The sequence below is a fragment of the Rhinolophus sinicus genome, linkage group LG03 (assembly GCF_036562045.2).
Source record: "Rhinolophus sinicus isolate RSC01 linkage group LG03, ASM3656204v1, whole genome shotgun sequence".
Lineage (NCBI taxonomy): Eukaryota > Metazoa > Chordata > Mammalia > Chiroptera > Rhinolophidae > Rhinolophus > Rhinolophus sinicus.
In genome coordinates, this window is record NC_133753.1 from 55,700,923 (window position 1) to 55,726,251 (window position 25,329).

At 39.2% G+C, this 25,329-nt stretch overlaps 1 protein-coding gene across 1 annotated transcript in view; it reads left to right on the forward strand.

The window, feature by feature from the left end:
* The window catches only part of MYO5A (myosin VA), a 159,624-nt gene that overhangs the window by 104,370 nt on the left and 29,925 nt on the right, over positions 1-25,329 (forward strand). The window contains exons 19-28 of the mRNA XM_074327734.1: positions 239-450; positions 1,841-1,997; positions 5,270-5,509; positions 6,493-6,741; positions 9,727-9,820; positions 12,194-12,342; positions 16,414-16,527; positions 21,421-21,564; positions 21,879-21,932; positions 23,880-24,107. Coding sequence (XP_074183835.1) covers positions 239-450; positions 1,841-1,997; positions 5,270-5,509; positions 6,493-6,741; positions 9,727-9,820; positions 12,194-12,342; positions 16,414-16,527; positions 21,421-21,564; positions 21,879-21,932; positions 23,880-24,107 — 1,641 coding nt within the window. The remainder of the gene's footprint in view (positions 1-238; positions 451-1,840; positions 1,998-5,269; positions 5,510-6,492; positions 6,742-9,726; positions 9,821-12,193; positions 12,343-16,413; positions 16,528-21,420; positions 21,565-21,878; positions 21,933-23,879; positions 24,108-25,329) is intronic.

The following is a 25,329-nucleotide window of genomic DNA, read 5'->3' on the forward strand; positions in this document are numbered from 1 at the left end:
AATAATTCTGGAAAATAACTCTTACACTGCAGTTTTCCTTAAAATCCCTTCTATTTGCTCAACTTGCATAGGATCAAAAAAATGGCTCCATTAGTTCATTGTGATGTAGCCCAAGTTTTAGCTCATAGATTCATCCCTTTACTGATTCTGCTTTTAGACATATTTTTTTTCTCTTTTAGAATTTCACTTATATGGTCATTATTTCTACTTCTGAGTGTACAATTTCTTCCAACAATAGGACAAGGACAAATACCAGTTTGGTAAGACAAAGATCTTTTTTCGTGCCGGTCAAGTGGCCTATCTAGAAAAATTGAGGGCAGACAAGCTGAGGGCTGCCTGCATCCGGATCCAGAAGACAATCCGAGGGTGGCTGCTGCGAAAGAAGTACGTGCGCAAGCGGAAGGCGGCCATCGTTGTGCAGCGATACGTGCGAGGCTACCAGGCCCGATGGTAAGTCTCCTGGCACCTGGCCAGTGCAGCGCCTGGCTCCTGAGATTAGAGAGCTCATCTGATTCATTGTCCATCCTAGGACAGTTCTCAGTGGTCACCCTACCTGAGAAGACAACACCTCGCCTCTTCTTAGATTCAAGGAATAACAAATTAATTCATAGAACAGTTAAATAAAGTTTCATTCACCCTTATGAATGATTCAGATTCATCCTCCAAAAAAATTTACTAATTACTGCATACTCGGGTCCTCAGTATTTTTTATGTTTTTATACTTTTATGTGGGCTTGAAGAAATCATCTGTAAACTAAAACAGTCATGAACTTGAGCTCGTTAATAATTGAGGAAAGCTCCATTGAGGAGCTTTCAGGGGTGATTAACTGAGGTCTTTCTAGAACTACACTGCAGTGTGATTGCATATTAGGATTGTTAGGCACGGCCAGAGGAATGAGTCGCGGGAGACCAAAATTGGTCTATTAGAATTTATTTGGCGTGTTTGAACTGCAGGAGGTCAGGCTAGAAAAGACCATAACCTCCCCGAGCAAAAAGGGGTATGGAGTTTTTTTATAGGAGGGGGTAAACGAGGTTGTTCCCTCTTCAGTGCTTCAGGGGGTTTTCGTTTCATTGTCTTTAGCAACCAAGGGTTTTGGGTCATCCCACCCTAGCCCCCAAGCCTCTGTCTGGACTGCCCAGGTCTGCCCAGGCCCACTGATCACAAGCCCCTAGGAGACAAAGTACAAAGCAGGACAGGATAAGATGGTTTCTACATTCCAGGTGGCTTCTCCAGGCCTAAGGCAAACACAAGCCGGCAGGTACAAGGTACAAAGCAAGACAAGATGGCTTTTAAGATAGGAAGTTTCCTGTTCCTGGCCTAAATATGGCCTAACAGGGATAATTTTAATTTAGAAATATCAGTAGAAATGAACCAATGCTAAAGACTTTGCCCATATGGATATATTTGGGAAAATATTGCACATTAGGTCTACAATGGGTAGATCTAAGAAAACTGGTGATAAGTAAGTATGGGCTTGCTGTGTACAGCTGGTCTGCTATGAAAGGGGAACTTAGCCTGGGATGGTGAGCACTATTCTAGGAAGAATGAACCTTTGTGAGCTTTACTTCCTTTATTGTAAAATCAGGTAATATGAGACATCCTACTGTTCAGGGTTAGGGAAGGCTCAAATGAGATAGTGAATGCAAACATATTTTAAGGAAATATAAATTGCTATATAAATATTAGAAATATAAATGTTGATTTACTATGTATATTATTATCATGATACCATGGAAGTACTACTTGTTATGCCAAAGATATTAGTGCTTTAAATTTCTACCAAATATATTCCTGGGTTTTTCAATTACTGACAACTGCACGACCCTTTCCTTTGGCCAGCTACACGAAGTTCCTGCGCAGAACCAGGGCAGCAACGACCATTCAGAAGTACTGGCGGATGCATATAGCCCGAAGGAGGTACAAGGTCACGCGAGCTGCCACTATTGTTCTTCAGTCTTATTTACGAGGCTACTTGGCCAGAAATAGGTATCGCAAGGTGAGCCATTATTTTCAACTTTGTTTATTCATTCTATTAACAGTAAATCAAATTCCACATCTGTACAAAGTCACTACAGGGGCTCCTATGGACATAGGAACCATATGGAGACAACCAACATTTGAAGCATATTTTTAAATTAGTACATATATTTATTAACCAGACAACGGAAAAAGAAAATTTACCTCCTTTTCTTCCCCTTGTCTATGTAATTTGAAAAAAAGCTAGTGTATTAGTTTCCTGTGGCTGCTGTAATAAATTACAGTACCAACTTGGTTGCTTAAAACAACAGAAATTTATTCTCTCACAGTTCTAGAGGCCAAAACCCCAAAACCAGTGTCACTGGGCCAAAATCAGGGTGTCAGCAGAGCTGCACTCTCTCCAGAAGTTCTAGGAGAGAATCTGGTCCTTACCTCTTCCAGCTTCCGGTGGCTACCAGTATATCTTGAGTTTGTGGCCACGTCACTCTAATCTCTGCCTCCATCTTCACATCATCCTCTTCTCTTTGTGTGTAACTTCGCTTCATTTGTCTGTCTCTTATGAGAATATTTGTGATGGATTTAGGGCCCACCAGGATAAGCCAGTATAATCTCATCTCAAGATTCTTAATCACATCTATAGAGATCCTTTTGTCAAATAAAGTATCATTTACAGATTCCAGAGATTAGGATCTGATATCTTTGGGGGACTTTATTCAGTTATCATGGGCTTTGACTAGGTAGGATATATGACTAATGGGTAGAAGATTGTTCCAAGAGTGAAATCATCTTGGAATAATTTTACCATGGTGAAAAGGAAATAAATAACATTAATGTGGTTAAACTAACATAAACTTGCAATATGATTCTCTAGAAGTTTTTTTTGACAAATAATCTTTATATCTAGCAATAATCAACATGACTTTAGATAATGGATCACCAGATTCATTTTAATCATCACCTCTGATAATATATGACCTTGTTAATGAAAGGTTTTTCTCTTTTATTTTGGCACAATTTTGAGTCTGTCCTTTAGGAAATCCAGTCTGGATCTCAGCGCTTTAGGGGCACCACAGTTAAAAGGAACATCAATAGAGTGTTTTGAGGGACAGCTGTCTAAGCATAGGCAGTATGTGGGCGTGACCTAGCCTCTATTCATGTATGTATTTCACTTCCTTATTTTGAAGTAAGTTTAGACAACAAAGAAAAATAGAAAGCTAATGAGGCTTGAATGAGCATGTTTAATAGCTGTGTTTTGAAGAAATTTTGTAGACGGCTACTGCAGGTCTTTCTGCCCGTGCTGGCTTTATAGTCTGGTGTTCTTTCTTCACAAGCATGAGCTTTCAGGGGAGGGAAAATCCTTATTAAACTTGACCTTTTGGATACAGGAAACTGGTTACCCTTCCATTTCCCTCACTACTCTCCTCAGGAACATCTGAACTGGATTTTGAGGCCATTGGTTTAGCAGTAACAGTCTCTGGCAGCTTAGCTCCCACTGTGGTGACACAGTGGGGGTGGCAGGTTAGAAGCTAGATCACGTATAGGCCAAAAGCACCCCATTAGTGCTCCTTCTGGTAGTGTTTCCGGTCCAAGCTTCCTCTTCATGGGGCTTGGGAGTCTTACAGGGAGAGGAATATTGTTTAATTTCTCTGACTCACTGATGGAAATGAAACGAGAATGGAAACTCTAATTATACACTGTTTCCATTTGACTGAAATTATAGAAATGGACCAATGTCTGAAGCTACATGGAGATAAGGAAATGGAATAGGAAAATGGGCATTAATAGCTTTGCCACTGTGTGCTGCTTGAGTTTTAAAGTCTGAAAGCCTCCAATTTACCTTCACTGAGTGTTGTCCAGTTGGTCACTAGTCATCTGGGTAAAACAAGGGGTTCCCTAGGGATGCGATGTTCAGGGAGAGCTCGGGACGCCCAGCCTCCCTGCAGCAGGCTGCACAGTAACCACACCAACTGGAAACTGAAGGCTGCTTTAGCGTTAGGAAAACAGCCCAAAGGTGCAGCCTGGACTTAGTTGAAGATACTGTCTAGGTCTCCATCTATGTTTCTCCTGTATTTGAGGACTGAAAACTTAACCACTTATTTCCTAAATGTATCCTCTAGAATGGCACATTTTTTTCATTGTTTTTCTCAGATATACTCATATAACCTAAAAATAGGAACTGTTCTTTTAATGATCTCATTAAACTGCTATCTATTTGAATAGATGATTTCAGAGATTTTAACATTTAGGAAGTTTCATGAGGGATATGTTGTGTCCATTTGTAATAATCACTAAAAGTCCTTAATCACATGCATACATTTAAGTATCATTTATATCATGCAAGAGTTGCTTCATAAAATCATAGACTTAGAGGACCTTAGAAGGCTTTGCTAGTTCAAGTTTTATTAATTTCAAGAATTTCTTCTCCATCATTCCTGAAATTATTTACCCAGTCTCTGCTTGATGGTTGTTAGTGACAAATTCATCTTGCAAGGCAACCATTTAGTTATAAACAAATTGCTTATAAGTTTAGGGTAACTTTTTTTTAATATTAAATCAAAATTAAGATTCGTTTACTTCATCTTACTTTTAGTCTTCCTTTTAAAACTTTATCCCTACTACCTTTGAATTCCATAGGTGGATTCCTGCTACATTTGAAGGAACACTGGGAAATCCTCACTAGAATGGTGTTCCTCAAATTGGGCAACTAAGAGTGTCACGTTTTTGTTTGTTTCTGAAAAAAAAATCAATAAATCAGTAATACACTTTGCTGTACTCCAACTGTTAGCCTGTATAGCCAGCTTACTAGCCATACCCTGTGTCCTAATACACAGTGACCTAATACACAGTGAGATGGTATCAGCAGTAAGTGTGGTGGGTAAGTCTTTTATTTTAGTAGCGCATAATTCACAGGGTGCCAAATTCTGTTCATTTTATAGAGGATCACCTGTTGCTAACAGATATCATATTCCAGGAAGAAACCTAGTGGGTTTTTTATTTCTTTCTAGGATTGTTTGCCTTTTAGTAATATGGTACCTTTTATTTAGACAGCTTCTATGTGTATACTCTATCTCTAATTACCTTTTAAAGTCTTTTTAAATCACTTTTAAAAATATTTTGTTCTTCCATATACTTGTGATATGTACAATCCACATAATACATTGGTACTTCAGCTTTTGTGTCTTTCCCTTTAGGTGATTTATGGATTCTCAGCCTGACAGGCATAGGTTGATAGAACTGAACTCTGAGTCTAGTCCAGGGCCTGACATTACTTGCCCTTACCCTTCTCTGCAGATACTCTATGAGCACAAAGCAGTAGTCATCCAGAAGTGGGTCCGGGGCTGGCTGGCTCGTACCCGCTACAAGAGGAGCATGCATGCCATCATCTACCTTCAGTGCTGCTTCCGGCGGATGATGGCCAAGCGCGAGCTGAAAAAACTCAAGATTGAGGCCCGTTCCGTGGAGCGCTACAAGAAACTGCACATTGGCATGGAGAACAAGATCATGCAGTTGCAGCGCAAAGTGGATGAGCAGGTGTGTTTTAAACAGGAACTCTGAAAGTGGAGCGCGCCTCCAGAAACCCACGGGGATTACGTGCAGCATCGTCTCCCCTGACTGTACCTTTCAGTCTTAGCAAGAAAGTGAAATAATGACAGTAATGAGTGTGGAAATAGTGACAAGCTCATAGGGTATATTACAATTACAAGGACTGAGGCAGGAAATTATTTCTGAGAAAACAGCAGATTTACTGGTGCTCCAAACATTGACCGAGAGCCATATTGTACTTTATGTTTTACAGAGCTCTTTCGCCATTACCGTCCATTTGCATGTAGTGCAATGTTCCCTTTGCAGGTTGTTTAGGACCGAGAGGGCGAAAGGAACAGGAAGATGTCCCTGCTTCCAAGGAATCTACAGTCTATTTGCAGACATCAAAGTTTGATTTCTTAGAGATAGTTACTAAGTAATATTTTAGGGCATGCAAATGATATAAAGGTGATTTAATAATGCATAGATGTTAAGGAGGGCAAAGAAAACCAGAATGAAATAGGGTTCATCAGAAAGGTTTTCTGAGTGGGAGGAGGAGTTTTGAGATAGTAAACAAAGAGATTTGTCAAAAATTTGTGATTTTAATGCCATTTTATCTTTCTTATGCATCGCTTGGCTAGCACGGGGCTTTTAGTAGTACACCGATTTGTTTTGAAAAGCAAGTATAGATTTTCCTATTTCTGGATTATGAATCAGGAAATTAAAACTTTACGATGGCAACTCACCTTGTGACTGAGAAAATCATATCTATGTTGCTCATGATGTAAACAGAAGTAATGGTGCCTGTTCTCTCTTTGTATCACGAAGAGGGTATTGATTGTGTTATAAATGTTGTGGTTAGAATTTTGGTCAGATACTACATCAATGCTATGATGATACAGCACAAATATGATGAATAAGCATGGTTTTCTCACTAAATACATTTGATGATGTGTATATTTACTTATTGTTACTTATGTGTGTGTTTAAAGAACAAAGACTACAAATGCCTCATGGAGAAACTGACCAATCTGGAAGGAATATACAACTCTGAGACAGAGAAACTACGAAGTGACTTAGAGCGTCTTCAGCTAAGTGAGGAGGAAGCTAAGATTGCCACTGGGCGGGTCCTCAGTCTGCAGGAAGAAATTGCCAAGCTCCGGAAAGATCTGGAACAAACTCGGTCAGAGAAAAAATCCATTGAGGAACGTGCAGATAAATACAAACAAGAAACTGAGCAGGTAGGAAGGAACTAATGTCATCTCCCTCCCCATCTACTCCTTTCACAAAAGAAATGTGCTGTCATATTGACCTGGCCCTTGTTGTTCAATGTTGGTTTCAATCAAAGCTGAAATACAAATTTCAGTTGTTTTACTGTTCATTATTAGTGTTTCCCAAGCATTTCTTCCACATTATGGATGAGTAGATGTAGGTCTTTTAGTAGAACTTTTTGACTCTAATGAGAACAGAGGAAAGGCAGTATTGTAAGAACATAATTAATGGCAAAGTCCCTCTTTAAATGCATAGTCCTGGATGGAGTGTAGATTCCTTTTTCTTCTGTAGGGTTAACACGATTAAGAAGCAAGTCAAACAATGAACTGTTAATAGCTGATGCTAGAGGCCATTCTGGAAACCTGCATTAAGGCTGTGCTAAGAGGTCCAAGAAGGAGAAATCTAAATGTCCGCGCACTGATTGTAGCCAAGAGCTGCTATGCACATTGAACCAAAAAAATAAAATAAAATAAAATAATAAAATAAAATAAAATAAAATAAAATAAAATAAAATAAAATAAAATAAAATAAAATAAAATCCTTACCGATTGATCAGTGCTTCCACATTACAAATTTGTATTAACTTATGTCAAAACTTTACTAAACACAGAAAAAAAACATTAAGGTTCTCAATCGGCAATGAGATGTATTGTTTAAACCAAATAAAAGCACCTCAACATAAGGCGTACTGGAAAAAAGTAATTTTCAGAGATTCCACTAGGATGACTGTCTTTAAAATGAAAACAGGTTGACTCTATTGGTTGTAACCGTGGGCAAGAATCCCAATGTGCTGTTTTTGTGCTGACTTTTGAATGTTAACCACAACATATGGAGTGAGAAGCTCAGAAGGAGCTTAGATGCAATTCAGGTGGGATAGTGTAGCTAATAAAATTATAATTCTTCCATGGTATTCAGGTCCGAACAAAATAATTACTCCTATATCTCTAGTAGATCTGAGCGCTGTCTAGGGAAACAGCAGGGCCATTAATATATGTTATTTTGACATGGAAAGCTTATTCTGTCAAAATTCAAATATGCATTCAAAGAAATACTCTTGAGGTTGAAGATCTCTTTCTCTCTCTCTCTCTCTCTCTCTCTCTCTCTCTCTCTCACATTTCCTGAGTCCACAGAAGCTTTCCAGATTCCTCTGAATCTATTGACTATTTAAGCTTGGTGGGAATATTCTCTTTTCCTCTTCAAAGTCAAGTTCATACCTTTCTAGTATGATAGAATATTGCACATGAGCAGATTCAGATTTCTCCTTTCTTTTTATCTTATTATCTTCTGCTTTTCACAGGGATAGCTATAGTAGATTCTTTTGGACTGAGTGTAGTAGTGGGGAAAAATGCAAACTTTCACTGTGACAGCCAGCTTTATGGTTAGGAAAGCTACATTCCCAGTCAAACTGATCAAGGAGCCTAGAAGGTAAGCCAGAACTGTGGTTCTTAACCAGGAGTGTGTATCAGCATCTGCTGGCGAGTTTTTAAAAGTATACCTGCCCAAGCTCTAGGAGTGTGGGCTAGGCACATGTATTTGAGAAAGCACCACAAGTTATTGGTTGCACACCCCTGACAAAGCACATCTTCTCTCAAGAGTACATAGAGAATTTGGGCCTTTCTACTGAGGGCTGATGTTAAGGGCATTGTGTACGGAGGGAAGAGACTGGACCATCAGAGGGACACCTTCTGGACTGACTTCTGCTGTGGCACAGTGTTATCTAACTTCCTTGTTCTTTAGGATTCCTTAGTCAGAGTCCTCTTTCTCTATCTCTGTCCTCCTGACACTTTCTCTTTATTATTAAATCTATCCCTTTGAGAGCTCCCTGAACTTATGATTAGAGAAAGGAATTCAGATTTCACTCATTTCAAGCACACGTTTTATTCCAGAGATGAACTGAGTAAATTATGAACTTTGCAAAGTTATCTTTGGTTTTGATTTTTGCTTCCAGGGAATTGTTACCCAACCAGGAACTAGAAAGTTAAAAGTCAATGCTTAAAAAAAAAAAAAAAAGTCGTGGTAAAATATACATATACATAATATAAAATGTACCATATTAACCATTCTTAAGTGTACAGTTTAGTGGACTTAACGTCCATTCACACTATTTTTTTTTTTAATTTATTGGGGTGACAATTGTTAGTAAAATTACATAGATTTCAGGTGTACAATTCTGTATTACATCATCTATAAATCCCATTGTGTGTTCACCACCCAGAGTCAGTTCTCCTTCCATCACCATATATTTGATCCCCTTTACCCTCATCTCCCACCCCCCAGCCCCCTTACCCTCTGGTAACCACTAAACTATTGTCTGTGTCTATGAGTTCTCATTCACACTATTTTAAGGTCAGTCCTTAAATGTGGAATCAAAGGACTAGTTTGCAACTTTGCAAAACTCTTGAAAGGAGTTTTGTCTTTTTTAAAGACAGACAGCAGGGAACTTCAGAAAGTCTTCAGTGAATTTCCAGAACCCAAATACCCTTCATGTCTTTCTTAACCTCTTCAGTCTCTACTTGAATCATGGATACACATAGGCTTTGTGTCAGGCTGTTGAGGTGAGGAAAGCATTATCCTTGCCTTAAGAGCAAATTCTTACTAGGTGCCAGGCAATTGCTAAATGCTCAAGGTACAAAGGAGAACAACAGCAGCAATCATCTCTGTCCTCCAGGAATTTCTAGTCTATTAGGGAAGTGAAAGTAAATCATTTATAAGGGCTCTAAAGAGGCCGAGACAAGGAGGGTCTTGTAGTAGCCCAGACGAGAGACATCTACTTGGAAGGAATTTTCAGGAAGGCTCTCTGGAGGGGATAATGCTTGAGCCAAGTTTGAAAGGTGACTAGATATAACTCGGCAGAGAGATGTGGAAAGAAGGAGTGACTGCATGTGGTCTTTATACTTCGTTCTGGGCTTCATCTGTTTATTGCAGTCACCTCAGTTTATTGTTTCATTTTATAGCTGGTGTCAAATCTGAAGGAAGAAAATACTTTGCTGAAGCAGGAAAAAGAGACCCTTAATCATCTTATCGTGGAGCAGGCAAAGGAGATGACAGGTAAAGCTCACGTGGTCTCAACCTAATGCATGCCAACCTACCTCAGACCAAAGTTTTATAAGTTAGAGCTTTGCTTAGAGCTTAAATATTTTTAAGAGTTGAGACTGTCATCAGTAAGTTTATGAAGTTCTAAGAGGCAAGTGCTATAAATATTTTGGTTGAATTAGTTGGCGAACTTATAAATCTGGTCTCTTTATGAACAAATGTGAACTAATATTTCATAAATATCATATGTAATTAGTCAATATATGTAATTTAAGAAATTAATTGTTCTTCATGTATGATTAATCAGTTATGGCTTATAGGATTCCTGTTGATTTAGGAAAAATTCTTGAGCTAATGGGTATATCTGTCTGTATGTAGTCTTTTTATTTATTTATTTATTTATTTATTTATTTATTTATTTATTTATTTATTTATTTATTTATTTTTAAACCAATGTATATTATTCTCCCAAGATCAACCACTCTTTGCCACCAGACCAAAAAAGAAACAAACAAACAAAACACTCACCAATTTTTTGAATAGAGAACTAACTAGATGTGGCCATTTGTTCAGTTTTCTCTTCGTGAGAGATTGGAGTGATAATTTACAAGGAATCCACATATAGATACACTGGATAAGAAGATACAGATCTGAACTAAAGTAATTGGTGGTGGAAATGGAAAGGAAGTGATGGATTGGAATGAGGATATATTAAAAGAATCAACACAATGTTAGCATTTTTGATGTTATATTCATAAAAGGAATAAAAATATCTAAAGTTTTGATATGACGTATGTTATTAGTATTGAGGAAATTGAGGGGAAAAAAGTACCCGTTCATGAGGAAAATTAATGAGATCAGTTGGTTAGAGTGCTAAATTTTGGACGTCAGCTAGTGCCTGCAGATAGAGATGTTCTGAAAGCAAACTGAGATTGAAGACTAGAGAGAGAAAGAAATGAGCCGTAAGGTACCCACTAACACTATGGTGATAAGAGAGCCCTTTGTGCTTTCCCCACACCGCCCCCTCCCTCCCAATTAAAGGAAATAAGGTAAAAGAAAGAGAAGAAAATATGGAATTAAGCCTTATAGGATGACCATATGTAAGGGTTTAGATTTTTAACAAAAAAGAAGAAGAAGAAGCCAGAAAAGAAAACTAAGAAGGGAAGGGAGAAACAGTCACTAAAGACATAGAAAGAAGTCTGCTAGGGTGCAGAAGTGATGGAAAGATTCAGAATGATGAGAATACTTCCGGGAAAATATAAAATGTTATTCAAAACTGACTGAATGATAAGAACAAAGAACTAATAATGGGTTTCCCTAGGGAAAATCTATTGATAGCCTTGGGCAGCTTCTACAAATGGTGGGAATAACAGGCAATTTATAGACTGTTATAGGGAGAAGAAATTCTTTCATTCCTTCATTTACAAATGATGAAAGCCCTGTGGTAAGGAAACACTGTGCTGGGCACCAGAGAAACAGTCGTGGTAAGACACTTGCAGCCGTTGTCCTCATGGAGCTGACAGAGAAACAAATAGTGAAGCAGCAGAAGCAGGCAGGGCAGATGAAGATTTAGCCACAAAATATGAAGGTAAAATGGGCCATAGTGGTAGGAAGCTTAACATTTATAAATATGGATGGTTGGCTCATTGAGTTAAAACATAGCTGAGCTTTGAGGTTTTTTTCACTTTGCTTAATCTGCACTCAGGGGCTCATCTCCAGCCTCCAGATGCTGTGCTAAGCAAATGCAGGCTTCTGGCAACAGACAGGGCAGAGTGGAGTGGGTAAAAGGAAGGTCGTGGTCCCCAGCAGCACATAGGAGAAGTAACAACACACATGACCAGGCATGGGGATCTCTTCTGGTTAGAAATGGGGGAGTAATATGACAGCGAGGGAATTCAGAGTGCAGGAAATTGGTAAATAGAACCCAGGACTGAGATGAACGGAGATTCTGTAGAGTAGGATAGCCAGGTCCTCTGAGAAGCCACCATTCCCTCAGAGGCTTGAGGAATATCTCTGACTTTTTAACAGCATGTACTAACTTGGACAAAAGAATTTTATGAATAGCCTGAAATAGAATACTATTGGAATAAAAAATATGTACTTTTATTACTAGACAATGACTAATGGAAGTTTGTCAAGGATATGCTGTAACCACTGAGTGAACTAGTGGCGCTAGTCTGTAGTACATGGAAGAACTCAGTAGATGATGGTTGTTTTTATGAATCAATTATTTCAGTTTTTGGTCATGATATTTTCTTTTCCTACATTCACTATGACGATAGTCTTCATAGATCATAGTGGTGCTAAAAGTAAAATCCCTTGCAGAGTTGCAGAGAAACTGGAAGTCAGTGTAAGTGTGGAGCCATCTTTGGTATACTTTTCTTTCAGAGACTATGGAGAAGAAGTTAGTAGAAGAAACAAAACAACTGGAACTCGATCTTAACGATGAAAGGCTGAGATACCAGAACCTTTTGAATGAGTTCAGTCGCTTAGAAGAACGATATGATGACCTCAAAGAAGAAATGACTCTGATGGTGGTGAGTCATGTGCTTCTTTTCAATGCAAAAGTTTAGACACATTCAAAAGTAGATAGAACAGCAGAATGAACCCCCATGTACTCCATGTACTCATCCCCCGATTCCAAAATGGTCAACACATTTCTACCCTCCATTCTACCCACCCCCCCGTCCCATCCCACCCAATGGATTGGATTGTTTTAAAGCAAATTCCAGAAATCATATGACATTATTCATAAATACGTAATAAAGTCGAACACTTTGAAGACTGGACTATACGACGGTATAAAGTCAGTACACCTAGACTTTATGTATTGAATGACTTAATGTAAAATTTGAATATAAAGCGAATATACATATAATTGAGTAGTTTCTCCACTGGTTTTTATTATAATTTCAAAGACATATTCCTACAAAAAGAAAGTTCAGCCTCTATTTGTAATAACTTATCTATTTCAAAGACTCTTCTGCATCTGGCAGTGTACCTCCCGTACTTTTAATAGTTCTTCTCTCCCTCCCTGTTCTGCTTCACCTGTTATCGGGAAACAAAGAATTCCCTAGCTCCCTTGTTCCCTAAAAGTATCAGCCTTAAAGATACCCTCCTGGCACAAATGGCCAGAAATGCTCTCAAATATCTTATTTAAAAAATATCTTATTTTTTTTAAAAAAAAGTAATTTGATTATCTCTGGGGTATTTGCTTCAAATTTTGCTTCTATCTGGATCCTTTGACAAAATTTTAAAAATGTGACATTTGCAAAGTCACATTTCTTCTTTCACATTTTCTCATTCTCAGCTTTCTCTTGAGTTCTTTTTCTGTCTTTCAACATCGTGCTCCCCAGAGTTCCATTCTTGTGAGTATTTGTATCCTATTTACAGGATAACCGCACCAACATTTGTGGTTAATCTATGCTTCAGCTATGGCTAGAGCTGAGCTTTGTATCCCACGGGGTGTTTCTGAGGCCCCTAGTTACTTGGGATGCTAAGAAGTGGCATTGGGAAAGTAAATAATTGAGGTCAAATAAGGTGAGGATCAACCTGTTTACATAGAGATAAACAGATTTTTTTTTCCCTACAGAATTTTTTGGACTTTTTAAACAGTGTATGCCTTATAAACCTCAGAAAACAAAATGAGAGAAGCATATGCCATTTATCTCACTCCCGGAGCACATTCTAGGGACATCTGTGAGGTTAGCTAGTCTGCTCAGTCAGAGAGGGAGCCATCTGTAGAAAAGACCCTCCAGTAATGGCCGTCCTCCAGCAGCTTCACAGGACTGGCTACTCCTTCCTGCTGAGCAAGTCTCTGCCTGCTATCCATTCTGTCCTCAGCAGTGCTGTGGGGGAAAAAAAGATGTAACCAAGTTCCAGGGGCAGTTCAGCTGCTTGATTTCTGATTTCTCAGCCTATAACCCTCTCTATTGTGTGACTATGACTCATTGTCATTCCTCTTGGGTAACAGAATGCTCAGAGGAAGGGAAAGGAAAAGAGCAGAGGAAGGAAGCTCAGAGGTTGCTTGCTTTCTAGCCTACTCTTCATTAGGTCTCATTTCCTAGCTCCAGATGCAATCAAGATCGCAGATTGCAGGAAGTGTTTGCTGGGGATTGCAGAGAATAAAAATTTGCCTTTAGAATTTAGGACTAATTAAAATATTAATAGCAACAGCTCTTATTTTAATGTTTAGATAGAACTTTACAACTAACAGGTGGGTACTTGCCTAATATTTCATTGACACTTCTCTGCAAATGGAGCTCTCACTGCCACAAGGCTAAAGAAGCATTTTGTAGTAAACAAATTCCTCAAATGGATGGTGGGAACACTTAAGAGAGGGGAATGGATAGACTGCCTCAGGGCTTCCCTTACTCTGTGCCATACAGGGGCCAAAGATAATGCCACTGAGTACCAGGGCCTAGATTTGTTTTCGCTGGTACCAAGAAGTGTCGTGGGATTTTTCTCCAGGAACATTCAATTGGAGGGCAGCGGCAATGAGAAAAGACTGATCCAGGGCTAAAGAGTTTCAAGCCAACAATGAAAGGGTAATGAGGCAAGGGAATCCAGGCTTGTGAAGTGTTTGAAGATAAATTAATTCCAAGTAAGGAAGGAATCCATCAGTCACCAGTAGGGTCATTAATCCTGATGAAGGGGGTAAAACGGATTCAAGAAAAGAAGGAACTATGGGAGAGATGACAGAAGGGAAAGAGGAGGGGCTGCATGCAGATCTTGAAAAACAAGATGATCAAGTCAGTTGTTTGTCCTTATAACTGAATAACATTGAATAAAAACTGAAAGGCCACCAACAAGGTAGTTGTTGAATTACTGCAGGGTCCTAACAATTACAACAGCGTCACTTACCGTTAATTGTATGCCTGTTATATCCCAGGTGCTATGCTGAAGTCTTTACTTGCACTGTCTTCTTTAATCCTCACATAAATCCTGTGAGGTAGATAATATTATAGTCCCCTTTATCGGTATGATGAAAGGGAGGCCTGGAGAAGGTGGGTAAGGGACAGGTAGGTGGCAGAGCTGGGATTCCTACTCAGCTCTCTCCTGTTTCAGACCCAGAGCACTTAACCGCCGTGTATCCAAAAGTTACATTAAGTAGCAAATATACAGTATTGCTTCTATTCATACTTTAACATGTGTCTAATAATACACACATGTAGGAAAAAACTAGGGGTCTTACTCCTCTTTAATAAGCTTATTAAAAATCTTTGTCCTAGGGTTTCTGGACCTACCTGTTTCTCTTAATGACACAACCAATTTATTAAATAGACATCATCCTATACAAATGTTGGCTTGGACTAGGAAATCGAAGAGCACCTGTGTGTATAAACAGAGAGTAAACCTGAATGCCTTTGGCTTGATGTGTGGCAGTTCTCTCCTTTAATGTGCACCCCAGCTGCTATAGAGTGCAGAGGTTCTGGTGTGCATGGGTCTTCCCTACATACTGGAGGACAGGCTGGGCCGGCCTGGGAGACTTCCAACAGCCTCAGCCTGCTGGCTTCCCTGTGGCTGCACAGATGGATCTCTCTCCATACACCTGGATGTTTGGAAGGAAAGAGGCAGAGAAGCTCTTTGTGGCTTCGGGTTCTTCCTGCAGTGGGGAGAAGGAGGAAAGGAAATTGGACAGACCAGAAAGCTCTCAGAGGCCTTGCTGAAGCTCCCTGGATCGATAGTCCTGCGAGATCTAGGCCTCTGAACCTCACCACCTCTTCTGCTGAGGGCACACTAGGGGTGAGGGGCACAAACCCAGCCTTTTATTCCTTCTTCCTTCAAGCTCCTTCAGAAAGGAAAGGATGACAATTGCTTAATTTTCCTATTCCCCACAAGCTTTCTGAATGCAATTTCATAAGCATGTCATAAAATTGTCACCTTGACTCCTGAATTAATAACCCAAGGATCTTCAGAGGATTCTTTGAGCAGTTTCTTGTCTCTCCTGCACGGTGCATCCTTCCCATTGCTGACTCCAGAGTCAACTTCATGCATAAAAGTGACAGAAATTATAGTCACCTAAGTGAAACTCCCTCCCTCCCTCCCATTTTTCCTTCCTTCCTCCCTTCCTTCCTCCCTTCTTTCCTTCCTTCTTTCCTTCCTTCCCTCCCTCCTTCCTTCCCTACCTCCCTCCTGCCCTCCCTCCCTCCCTGCCTATTTATACCCAAATACAGAGCAGTAAAATGGTTATGCTGTCATTAAGCATATCGTGTGAACTTTGGTCAGTTTTACTTGATCACAAGACTGAAGTCAGTGCTTGGGTGCCGAGGCATCATACCTGCACTTCATCCGGTGTGACTGGCTGGCCACTGACAACTTTAAAAACCTGAAGACATCTCCACTGATCATCACAGATGATCTTCATTTGAGCATTTGGTTTTACAGCGGTTCTTGTCACGCCCTGCTGGTGCATCTCCCACTTTCTTTCCGCTCAGAACTTCACCCTTTCGTGAGGGTTCAGTCAAGGCAACATGGCACACATCAGTTGAGCATGAGAACAGCAAGTCAGTGAGTGGGGCTTAGAACCACGTTACAGTGGACGCTGCCTTGACTATGGCTGCTTTGGTGATGTTGTGTTCATTATGTCCGGTTTATTTGCCTTGCAGCATGTGCCTAAGCCTGGACACAAGAGAACAGACTCCACCCACAGCAGCAATGAGTCCGAATACACCTTTAGCTCTGAACTTGCAGAAACTGAAGACATTCCGTTGAGGACAGAGGTACGTTTAGACACCTGTCACTAACAGTAGAATGTGATCACGCTGCTATAACAGAACATTTCCATTGCAGAGTGGACCCCATTTGCCCATAACATTTGGTTTGAACTGTTGATTCTTCATAAGTGACTCATAGGTGCTTAATTAGCTGTGTGCATACATACTTATCGCACATACTTTTTGTCAATAGACATTTTAATTTTTAATGTAATTTTGATGACCAGATTTTCCCTTTTGTAATTCCCTTTTACACCTCAACTTATTCTATGTGTAGAAATATAGTCTGTCATGAATTTATTTCAGGTGGAGGTAAATTGTTTAAAAAGTAAGCCCTTTGCCCTTGAATCTTACAAATACCACTGCCCAAGAGTTTAGCAAAATTACTGCCTCTGTTTCATGACAGTGTTTACCAATGTCATTTTCTTCCACAAATATTCATGGAAAACAGCTTATAAATCTGCCTTAGTGTTTTCTGTTATGTGGTACAAAACCAAAATGACATATTACTGTAACTCCAAGAGTACAGTGACTTTAAGTTAGATTGTTCCCAAACCAAGTCTCAGATCTTCTTTTCAACTATGACATTAGTTTCAGTAATGGGTAATTGAAGCACAACTCTTCTATTTTTATATCATACTCTGAGAAAATGGCCAAGTCAGGAATAGACATCTTTCAGATCAGCTGAAAAAAAAATAGAATGATTCTTTCCTTTCTTGTCTTATTTTTACTTAAGAATGAAAGGTTCCTGCCTTCTCATTCTGATCATTTTAAAGAAAAATGTTACATAGTTGGGATGTCATATATATATACAAGTTGGAATCATACTTGCAAGAAAGCTAAGTTACTTGTAAATGGCAGGGCCAGTATCCTCCCTAGGGCTTGTCTGTTTGGTGCTTCGTACTCTACCTCCTCCCATCCAGGGATTCTACTGTGTAGTTCTCCAGTCCCATCTCTGTCTATAGCTGACATTAGGCTGGAGACTCTCAACACAGCAGTGTGGCCAGTACACAGCAGAGAGAGGTTGTTCCAAGTGTGCAACAAACCATCGCAAACTTTAGTGGTTTCAAATAACAGCAGTTTATTATTGCTCACGCTCTTTGGGTTTTGACTGAGCCGTTCTGCCCGGTGTTGTTCGGGCCTCTCCCTGGGGCTTCTCTCTTTAGCAGCGTGGTGAGTGGGTTCTAAGAGACAAAGCAAATGATGCCAGGCCTCCTAGGGCCAGGCCCCGAACTGGCACAGTGTCAATTCTGCCACATTCTATGGTCAAAACAAATGACAAGGCCAGCCCAAATTCATGGGGAAGGGAATAAACTTCGTCTCTTGGTGGGAGGAAAGGCATTTGTGTTAGGAGGAAACGTTGGTGGCCATCTTTGGAGACGCCTACAAAATTAAATTTTGAAGATTTCAAAATGACAATTTCTGAGCCTCTAGTGGATATGAAGGTTTTTGGATCACATCCTGTTGGTCTTAGTGGGAATACTCCTTTCAGTAGTCTCAGGGAAGTAAGTGCTTTACAAACTGTTGGTTTCAATGTAACACCATGAGCAGCTCCTGCAAGGGAGGGAGAAAGCCATGGCAAAAAGGTTGTGTTGCAAATTAATTAGTATTAACTCAGGCCAAAGAGTCCTCTTGTTGGTAGTTTTGATTGAGGGCATTATATTTGTAAACTCAAAAACGTTTATATGCTTAATGTAATTTTTACCAGTAACAGTACTTGTCAAGGTCTCTACTCTTTTCAAGTATTCTCCAAATTCTTACAGATTTGAGAGGAGGGGTAAGCCTTTTGTTTCTAATTCTTATCTGTTTTCTACCGAATCTTTTCTCAAGTTAAGAGATCGGTTAGAGTGAGATTCAGTACGTTTCTCATAGCGTTTGGATAATGACTATGAATGGGACTCCAGAAGTCACAGACAGGTCTTAGAGCATTGTGTACTGTCCTTCTCAAGCACGGGGCATTGCCCCCGAACCTTCTCTCAGTGACCGGGAAGGCTTTTCACCAGACTAGTCATGCTTGTTCCTTGTGCCTACTCATAAGTACGTGATGGGAAATGTAGCTGGCTTTGGCTGGGAGTGTTGTCTTCACCACAGGACAGACCACGGAGCTTTCTGCCCTGGGCCTGACCCCTAGTCTTCCTTCTTGCTCATGTGCAGTCGTATAGGGAAGACAAATGGTATCTCTTCAATTAGATGTGTCGTGGGGGAGAAAAATGGGCGCCATCCAGAGCACTCTTACCAATCATTATGCCTCAAGCAATTTTGCACTTCTTAAATGTTATTTTTTGTGTTCTTCCATCTGTTTTAATGTTCCTATCTATAGAAAGTTGCTGTTATCTAGCAATCACCTAATTCTTTGTACAGTATTAACTGATAGCTAAAAAGTTACCCCATCCTATTTTAATGAGAGGATTCCTTTTAAACAAAAATGCCCATTCAAGGCTGAGAGAAATGATTCCCAAATGGCAACATTTTAGGTACAATGATGACACTTTAATATTATATTTTTTTCATAGGACAAAGTCTTCTATTACAGCGTAAAAAACATTAAATAATTAGAAATTTCACGGACACATATATCATTAATAGATATATATTAAAAATACATAATATGGAATGTTTACATTGCTAAAATATAAGTATTTGTGAGATGTATTGAAATGAGTTTTTGTATGAATGAATTCTATAGTAATTCATGTTCAGGCAGGATGTTATCTTTGTTCTAAGTCAGGCTAGACTGTATGGTGAAGATCATATATCTAAACTTTCTCTTACTGTTTAGCATTACAAAAGTGGACAATAAGAAAAAGCCCAGATCTAACTAGTTTGTAGGTAAATGACCTTGACAACCTATAAATGTCTGACTTCTTAGTTTAGTTGATTCTTCTTAGGTGTTTTTTTTTTTTAGAACTGCGATAACACTGAACGTGACACTACTAAGAATTCACAGACGACCAATGATAGCCAATGAATATAAAAATTATTCAACCTTATCAAAAGGCAAAGAAGTGTAAATTAAAACAATAATGAACTATCACTTTTGGTCTATCAACTGAGACAATTTTTTTTTTGTTTTTTTTATAACAGTCATTGCTCTTCCAGGCAAGGTGGTGTTTGCTGATGGAGTATAAACTGGCCCAACCAATTTAACAGATTTAAAAATGTGAAAGTTGAGATATTTGTGCTAGGATATTCATCTTAGTATATTTCAATAGTAAAAATGTAGGCGTAACCTCCCTATCAGTAAGGTAATAGCAAAGCAAATGATGATACACGTGTCAACACAGCCATTACAAATTAAGGTTTAAAATGTCACATCATAAATTTGGAAAACAATTGTAATATGATGCTAAGTTTAAAAGACAAAATAAAATTATAACAAAAATATTATTCCAATTCTATAAATCTAGAGAAAAAATAGCATAGAAAAATTGTGAGTTTTTTCTGGATATGAGATTATGCCTGCATTTTTCTTCTTTGTATGTTTCTTATTTCCTAAATTTTCTATAAAAACTTATTTTGCCTTTATATCAGAAAAAAAACATTCTTTTTAAAAACTGACAATTGGAAATATAAGATTTGCTAACCAGTTAAGAATTATACTTTGACTATTTAATTAAATAAATGTTATTGTTATTGTTCTGTTTCTTTCTATCTAACAAAGAGACTCCTTATTCTTTCCATTAACTCTAAGGATACAATTCTTTCTCTTCTTACCTCATTAAAAGTTCAAAACCAAAGTATTCAAGATAAAACAATTAGGGCACTCTCAGAACTTCCATGATGGTGGTTAGTTCTCTCCATTTGCTTAGCTTTAATTCATGTGTCTTTATTTATCCTAGTAGTTTTCACTGTTTTAGAACCAATTGACATACTTTTAAAATGCTACTAGGTTATCTTTCAGTTTATTAAGGGATATATATGTTTTGGTTTTTCAGTTTTCTCTCTGCTTGATCTCAAGTATTTATGCTGGCACTTCACCTTTTCAAAAATCATTTTTCCTGGTTACAAAAGAATTCAAATATAGAATGTATAAAGTATTAAATGAAACTTTCCCATAGTATTAGGTTGGTGCAAAAGTAATTGTGGTTTTTGTAATTTTTAACCTTTTAATCTGCAATTACTTTTGCACCAACCTAATACCTCCCATTCTCCAATGTAACCATTGATGGCCTTCTAGGTTTTTATATGCCATGTGCTAGATATGTTTAAAAGTCACGAATATTTGTTTGTTTTTTAAGCACAATATAAGATCATAATATAAATACTGTCCTGCAACTTGTGTATTTCAGTTAATAGTTTTATCTAGGACACATTTATTTCCTCATGTAGATCTACTTCATTCTTTTTAACAGCTTAAAGTATGTCACAGTTGGCCTATACCATAATTTATTTAAGCAACTCTCCTATTGACTAACATTTGGGTTCTTTCAAGTTTTTTGCAAGTTCTTTCAAGTTTTTTGCAATTACAAAAAATGCTGCAATGAATGAACATATTTTTCCATATATTTCTGTGTACTTGTATAAATATTTCTGTAGGATTAAGTCTTAAACATGGATTGCTAGGTTAAAGGGTGTCTATCACACATTTAGATGTTAATAAGTACAGCTAACTTGCTCTTTTAAAAGTCCTACTTCTATTTCCACTAATATCATATAAGACACTGTTACTGATACATGGCATCATTAATCTTAATGTGAGGGGAGAAGTAGACCCTCACTGTTGTTTAACTTGCATGTCTCCAGTTATTAGCTGGGTTGGACATGTTATTTGTATATTCTTCAGCCATTTATATTTCTTCTGTAAGTTAGCCTATTTTTCTGTTGGGCCATTCATCATTTTCTAATTGGCTTGTACGCCTTTTGGATCGTCTCAACCATCTTATTTTTTCTGGGGTTTAGGAGCCAAGCGAGAGGAAGGTGCCTCTGGATATGTCATTGTTCCTCAAGCTCCAGAAACGGGTCACGGAGCTGGAGCAGGAGAAGCAGGTGATGCAGGATGAGCTGGACCGCAAAGAGGAGCAGGTGCTTCGAAGCAGGGCAAAGGTGCGTGGAGCTGCAACGAACACACACACAGATACACACACACACACACACACACACACACACACACACACACACACACACACAGTGCCCAGGCCCGCAGGCAAATGGGGCCCAGAGGCTCCAGTTCTGCTGTCTCTGCTTTAATGGGAGCTCATCCCAGGAATACCTTAACCAAGCAGCCTTTGGTTTAAGTAGTGACGGGCTAAACTCTCCTCACTGTTGTCTGCAGAGCAAGGAAATATTCTGAGTAAAAATGTAACAATTAAAATATAACTACTTCTTTGTAAAGTCGAAAACTTTATATTTTTCCCTAGGAAGAAGAACGACCACCAATTAGAGGTGCAGAACTGGAATATGAGTCACTCAAGGTAATGGGAAGTTTCTGCCCAAGGCGGAATATCATGTTTTGGCAAGAGGCCTGCTCAGAGCCTCTCTATTTCTTATGGAACATCCTTAAGGGCACCCAAGGCCCTAGCTTAAGCCTTATTCAGGCATTATGTGTAGCCTTGTGTTCTTCCCTTTTGTAGAATCTATTTCATGTAAGCTAGAGTTCAGTCTAAGCAAAAACAGGACCAGTAGCTGCCATTGGAACCTACAGAAGGTAGTAAAGGATTTGAACTCTAGTGTCAGACTGCCTGAGTTCAAATGCTAGATCCTCCACTATGTGGCTGCATGCAGGTTATGTATCCTTTCTGTGCCTCAGTTTTCTCATCTGAAAAATGGGAATAATGATAATATTTATTTTATAGGACTGTCATGAAGATTATATGAAGTAGTCTATGTAAACTGCTTAGAATAGTGCCCAGCACATAGTAAGTACCCAACAAATGCTGGCTGCTGTCATTATCATCATTTTTAAATACAGATACTTTATATATCAGTTTTAATGCTTATAACAATCCTGAAAGTCAGTATTTTAGTTCTCATTTTATGGATGAGGAAATTGAGGCTAAGAGATATATATATAACTTCCCTAAGATAATCCCACTAGAAACTAGACAGGATTTGAACATAGGGGTCTCTGGCTCCCAGTCCCCTGCTCTAACCACCAAACCTACTGAAACTATGTGTTGTTGACAAAGGTAGCTAGCTATTAGTTTGCAGAGTAGAAACATATTTTAACTTATTTTTAAAAAACAGTTGAGAGGTGAGGATGCAGGTGGAGAATTTTGTCTTCTTACTGGTTAAAGGCAGTGTCTACCTAGACAGTGGTAAGCTGCCGCCGTGTGTCCCAGAGCAGTTGAACACAGGAAAAGGCACTGGATTAGGAACAGTAGTTCCTGAAATACAAAGCATCTTGGGTAACACAAGAGTTGAAGTTTAAAAAAGAAAAACAAGGCCCATTCCTTGATACAGAGCAGGCTGTGTCCCACCTGGCTCCTTCCTCTGCTTTCCAGAATCAGAACCTTGTGAGACTAAATAAGGCACCACGGTGCTTTTAAATGACTGTCTACTTCAGTGTCTGCCAACCGGTATCCTTTGACATTTGTGTTTCAATGTCAGTAAATACAGTTTAGTATCAGAGCTCTATTCGGGGTTTGCACTGCTGTTATGTGAGCAGAACGTGCAGAGGGCAGTGCTAACTGGTGGCACAAGGGGGGCGGGCAGTGTGTGCAAGTATGGGGGGGGCACAGGATGAGTATGTCCATCCAGACGGCCAAAGGAAGAGGTGGCCCATCCTCTCCTGCCACCTCTAAGCTTCTGCCAGCAACTTCAAAGCGTGCCATACAGGAAGTAAATATGAAAAAAATACCATTTGTTGTCACCAAAATGCTAAAGGGAATTTTATTGGTTTAAATAATATGGTAATTTTTTTTATTAGAAGTTAAAAGCCTAAGATTTCAGTGATCTTTCCATTCTGCTTTACAAAGGAATTAAGAGGATGCTACCCAAGATTTCAGGGATCTACTCATTTGAAATTTTCATTGGATATAACCTGACCAGCTGGACCCTCATAGTTGCCCTTATATTTACCCACAAATGAAACCTGCGCTCCTAGGGCTAGGCTAAACTCATCCCTGGGAACTCAGCAATCTCTCCGGGCCTGTGAACACGCCCTGGGCAGGCCTGGAATAAATTTGACTCTGGAATTTGGGTTGATTGAAGTAAGCTACCATTCACCTTGCTCAATTCCACTGGATGTCAGACTTCCTAAATTTGCAAGCAGAGCTCTCAGTAGAACCTGGAAGCCATTCACTAGGGTAGCTCTGATGACCTTTTCCAGAAGAATTCTTCTACAATCTTGGGGGAAGATGAGCATTCCAATGTAAAGCTGAGAATGACAGTGATGAACTATTCTTTGTCTCTACATACAGCGTCAAGAACTAGAATCAGAAAACAAAAAACTAAAAAATGAGTTAAATGAGTTACGCAAGGCCCTTAGTGAGAAGAGTGCCCCCGAGGTGACTGCTCCAGGAGCACCCGCCTACCGTGTCCTCATGGAGCAGCTGACCTCTGTGAGTGAGGAACTGGACGTCCGCAAAGAGGAAGTCCTAATCTTGAGGTCTCAGCTGGTGAGCCAGAAAGAGGCCATCCAACCCAAGGTAAGAACGAGCAAGTGGCCAAAGAGGGTGTTTGGGGGCTGGCCCCTATTTCTTCCTAGCCTTTCCCTCCCATTTAAAATGAAGCAAACACTTAAGAGCATTTTTAATCTAATTGAGGATATCATCATTTTAAAGCAAAAAAAATCTCAATGTTGTTTTAAAACTGTTGTGTCAATTAAAATGAGCAAAAAGCCAATGAAATCCCAAATGATCTTCAAAGTTTCATCTCTCACTCATGAGCAAAGGGCTTTTAAAATTAATCTTTTTGTAGTAATGTGGCCACAATAAATTTTGATCAAAAATAAAATTCTATTAAATACAAAATTCATAAATTGTCTTGCTGTGGGAAGGTGTAAAATACAACTTTAAAATTATTTGTTGAAAATAGCCTGTTTAACTGGGAAGGCAACATATGAAAAGGTTAGAAATGAGATCAGTCAGTGGAAGTTACATAGAGATGATTTCTGCTCACTTTAGGGAGTTCTGTTTAATAGTGGGAGCTGTCCCAGTGGGGAGGGGCTGTGTTTAGTGACTCAACAGGAAGGACCCACACTGGAGAATGTAGATGGCTCTTTGAAGTCCTTCCCTGCCCCCAGGTAATTAGAGATCTATCACTGCCATATGCTGATCAGAAAAGGGCCTCTTTGTAATTTGCCCTCAGACAAAAATGGTCTGAGTAATCGTCTTAGAGCCTAACCTGTATCCCTGCCCATGTGCGTGCAGCAAAGTGTTATCAAGACTTTAGGCCGTCAACTATCCCAACTGCGTGACATGCTGTATAAAATATGACTGTGATACAAGATGAACTGGATGCCTGAAAGATCTGAGAGTGTGTCTCTCAGAAATGATAGTTCTGCATGTGGTTAAGATAGTGAACCTGGTGCGTAAGTCTGGATTGATAAAGGCAACTCTCACCTAGGATTAATCCGGAAAAAATATCCAATTATCAAAATGAGGTGTGTGACTGAAGACTCCCAGGGGGTATGTTCTACTAATAAGTGGAGTTATATAAAGAAAGGGCTTCCTTATTTTAAAACAAATCACATACCCCTTAATTCTGAAATGAGAAGTTGGAGAGGTGAAGCTCTCCTTTGGCTGGGCCCTGCACATCTCACCTGTCTCACTTTGGTTCCCATGATGACCACTGTGGTTGGGCCTCATGAAACAAGGCTCCCTCGGCATGCTAGCTGGAGCAGAGTCCACAATCGGGATTCCTTTCTCT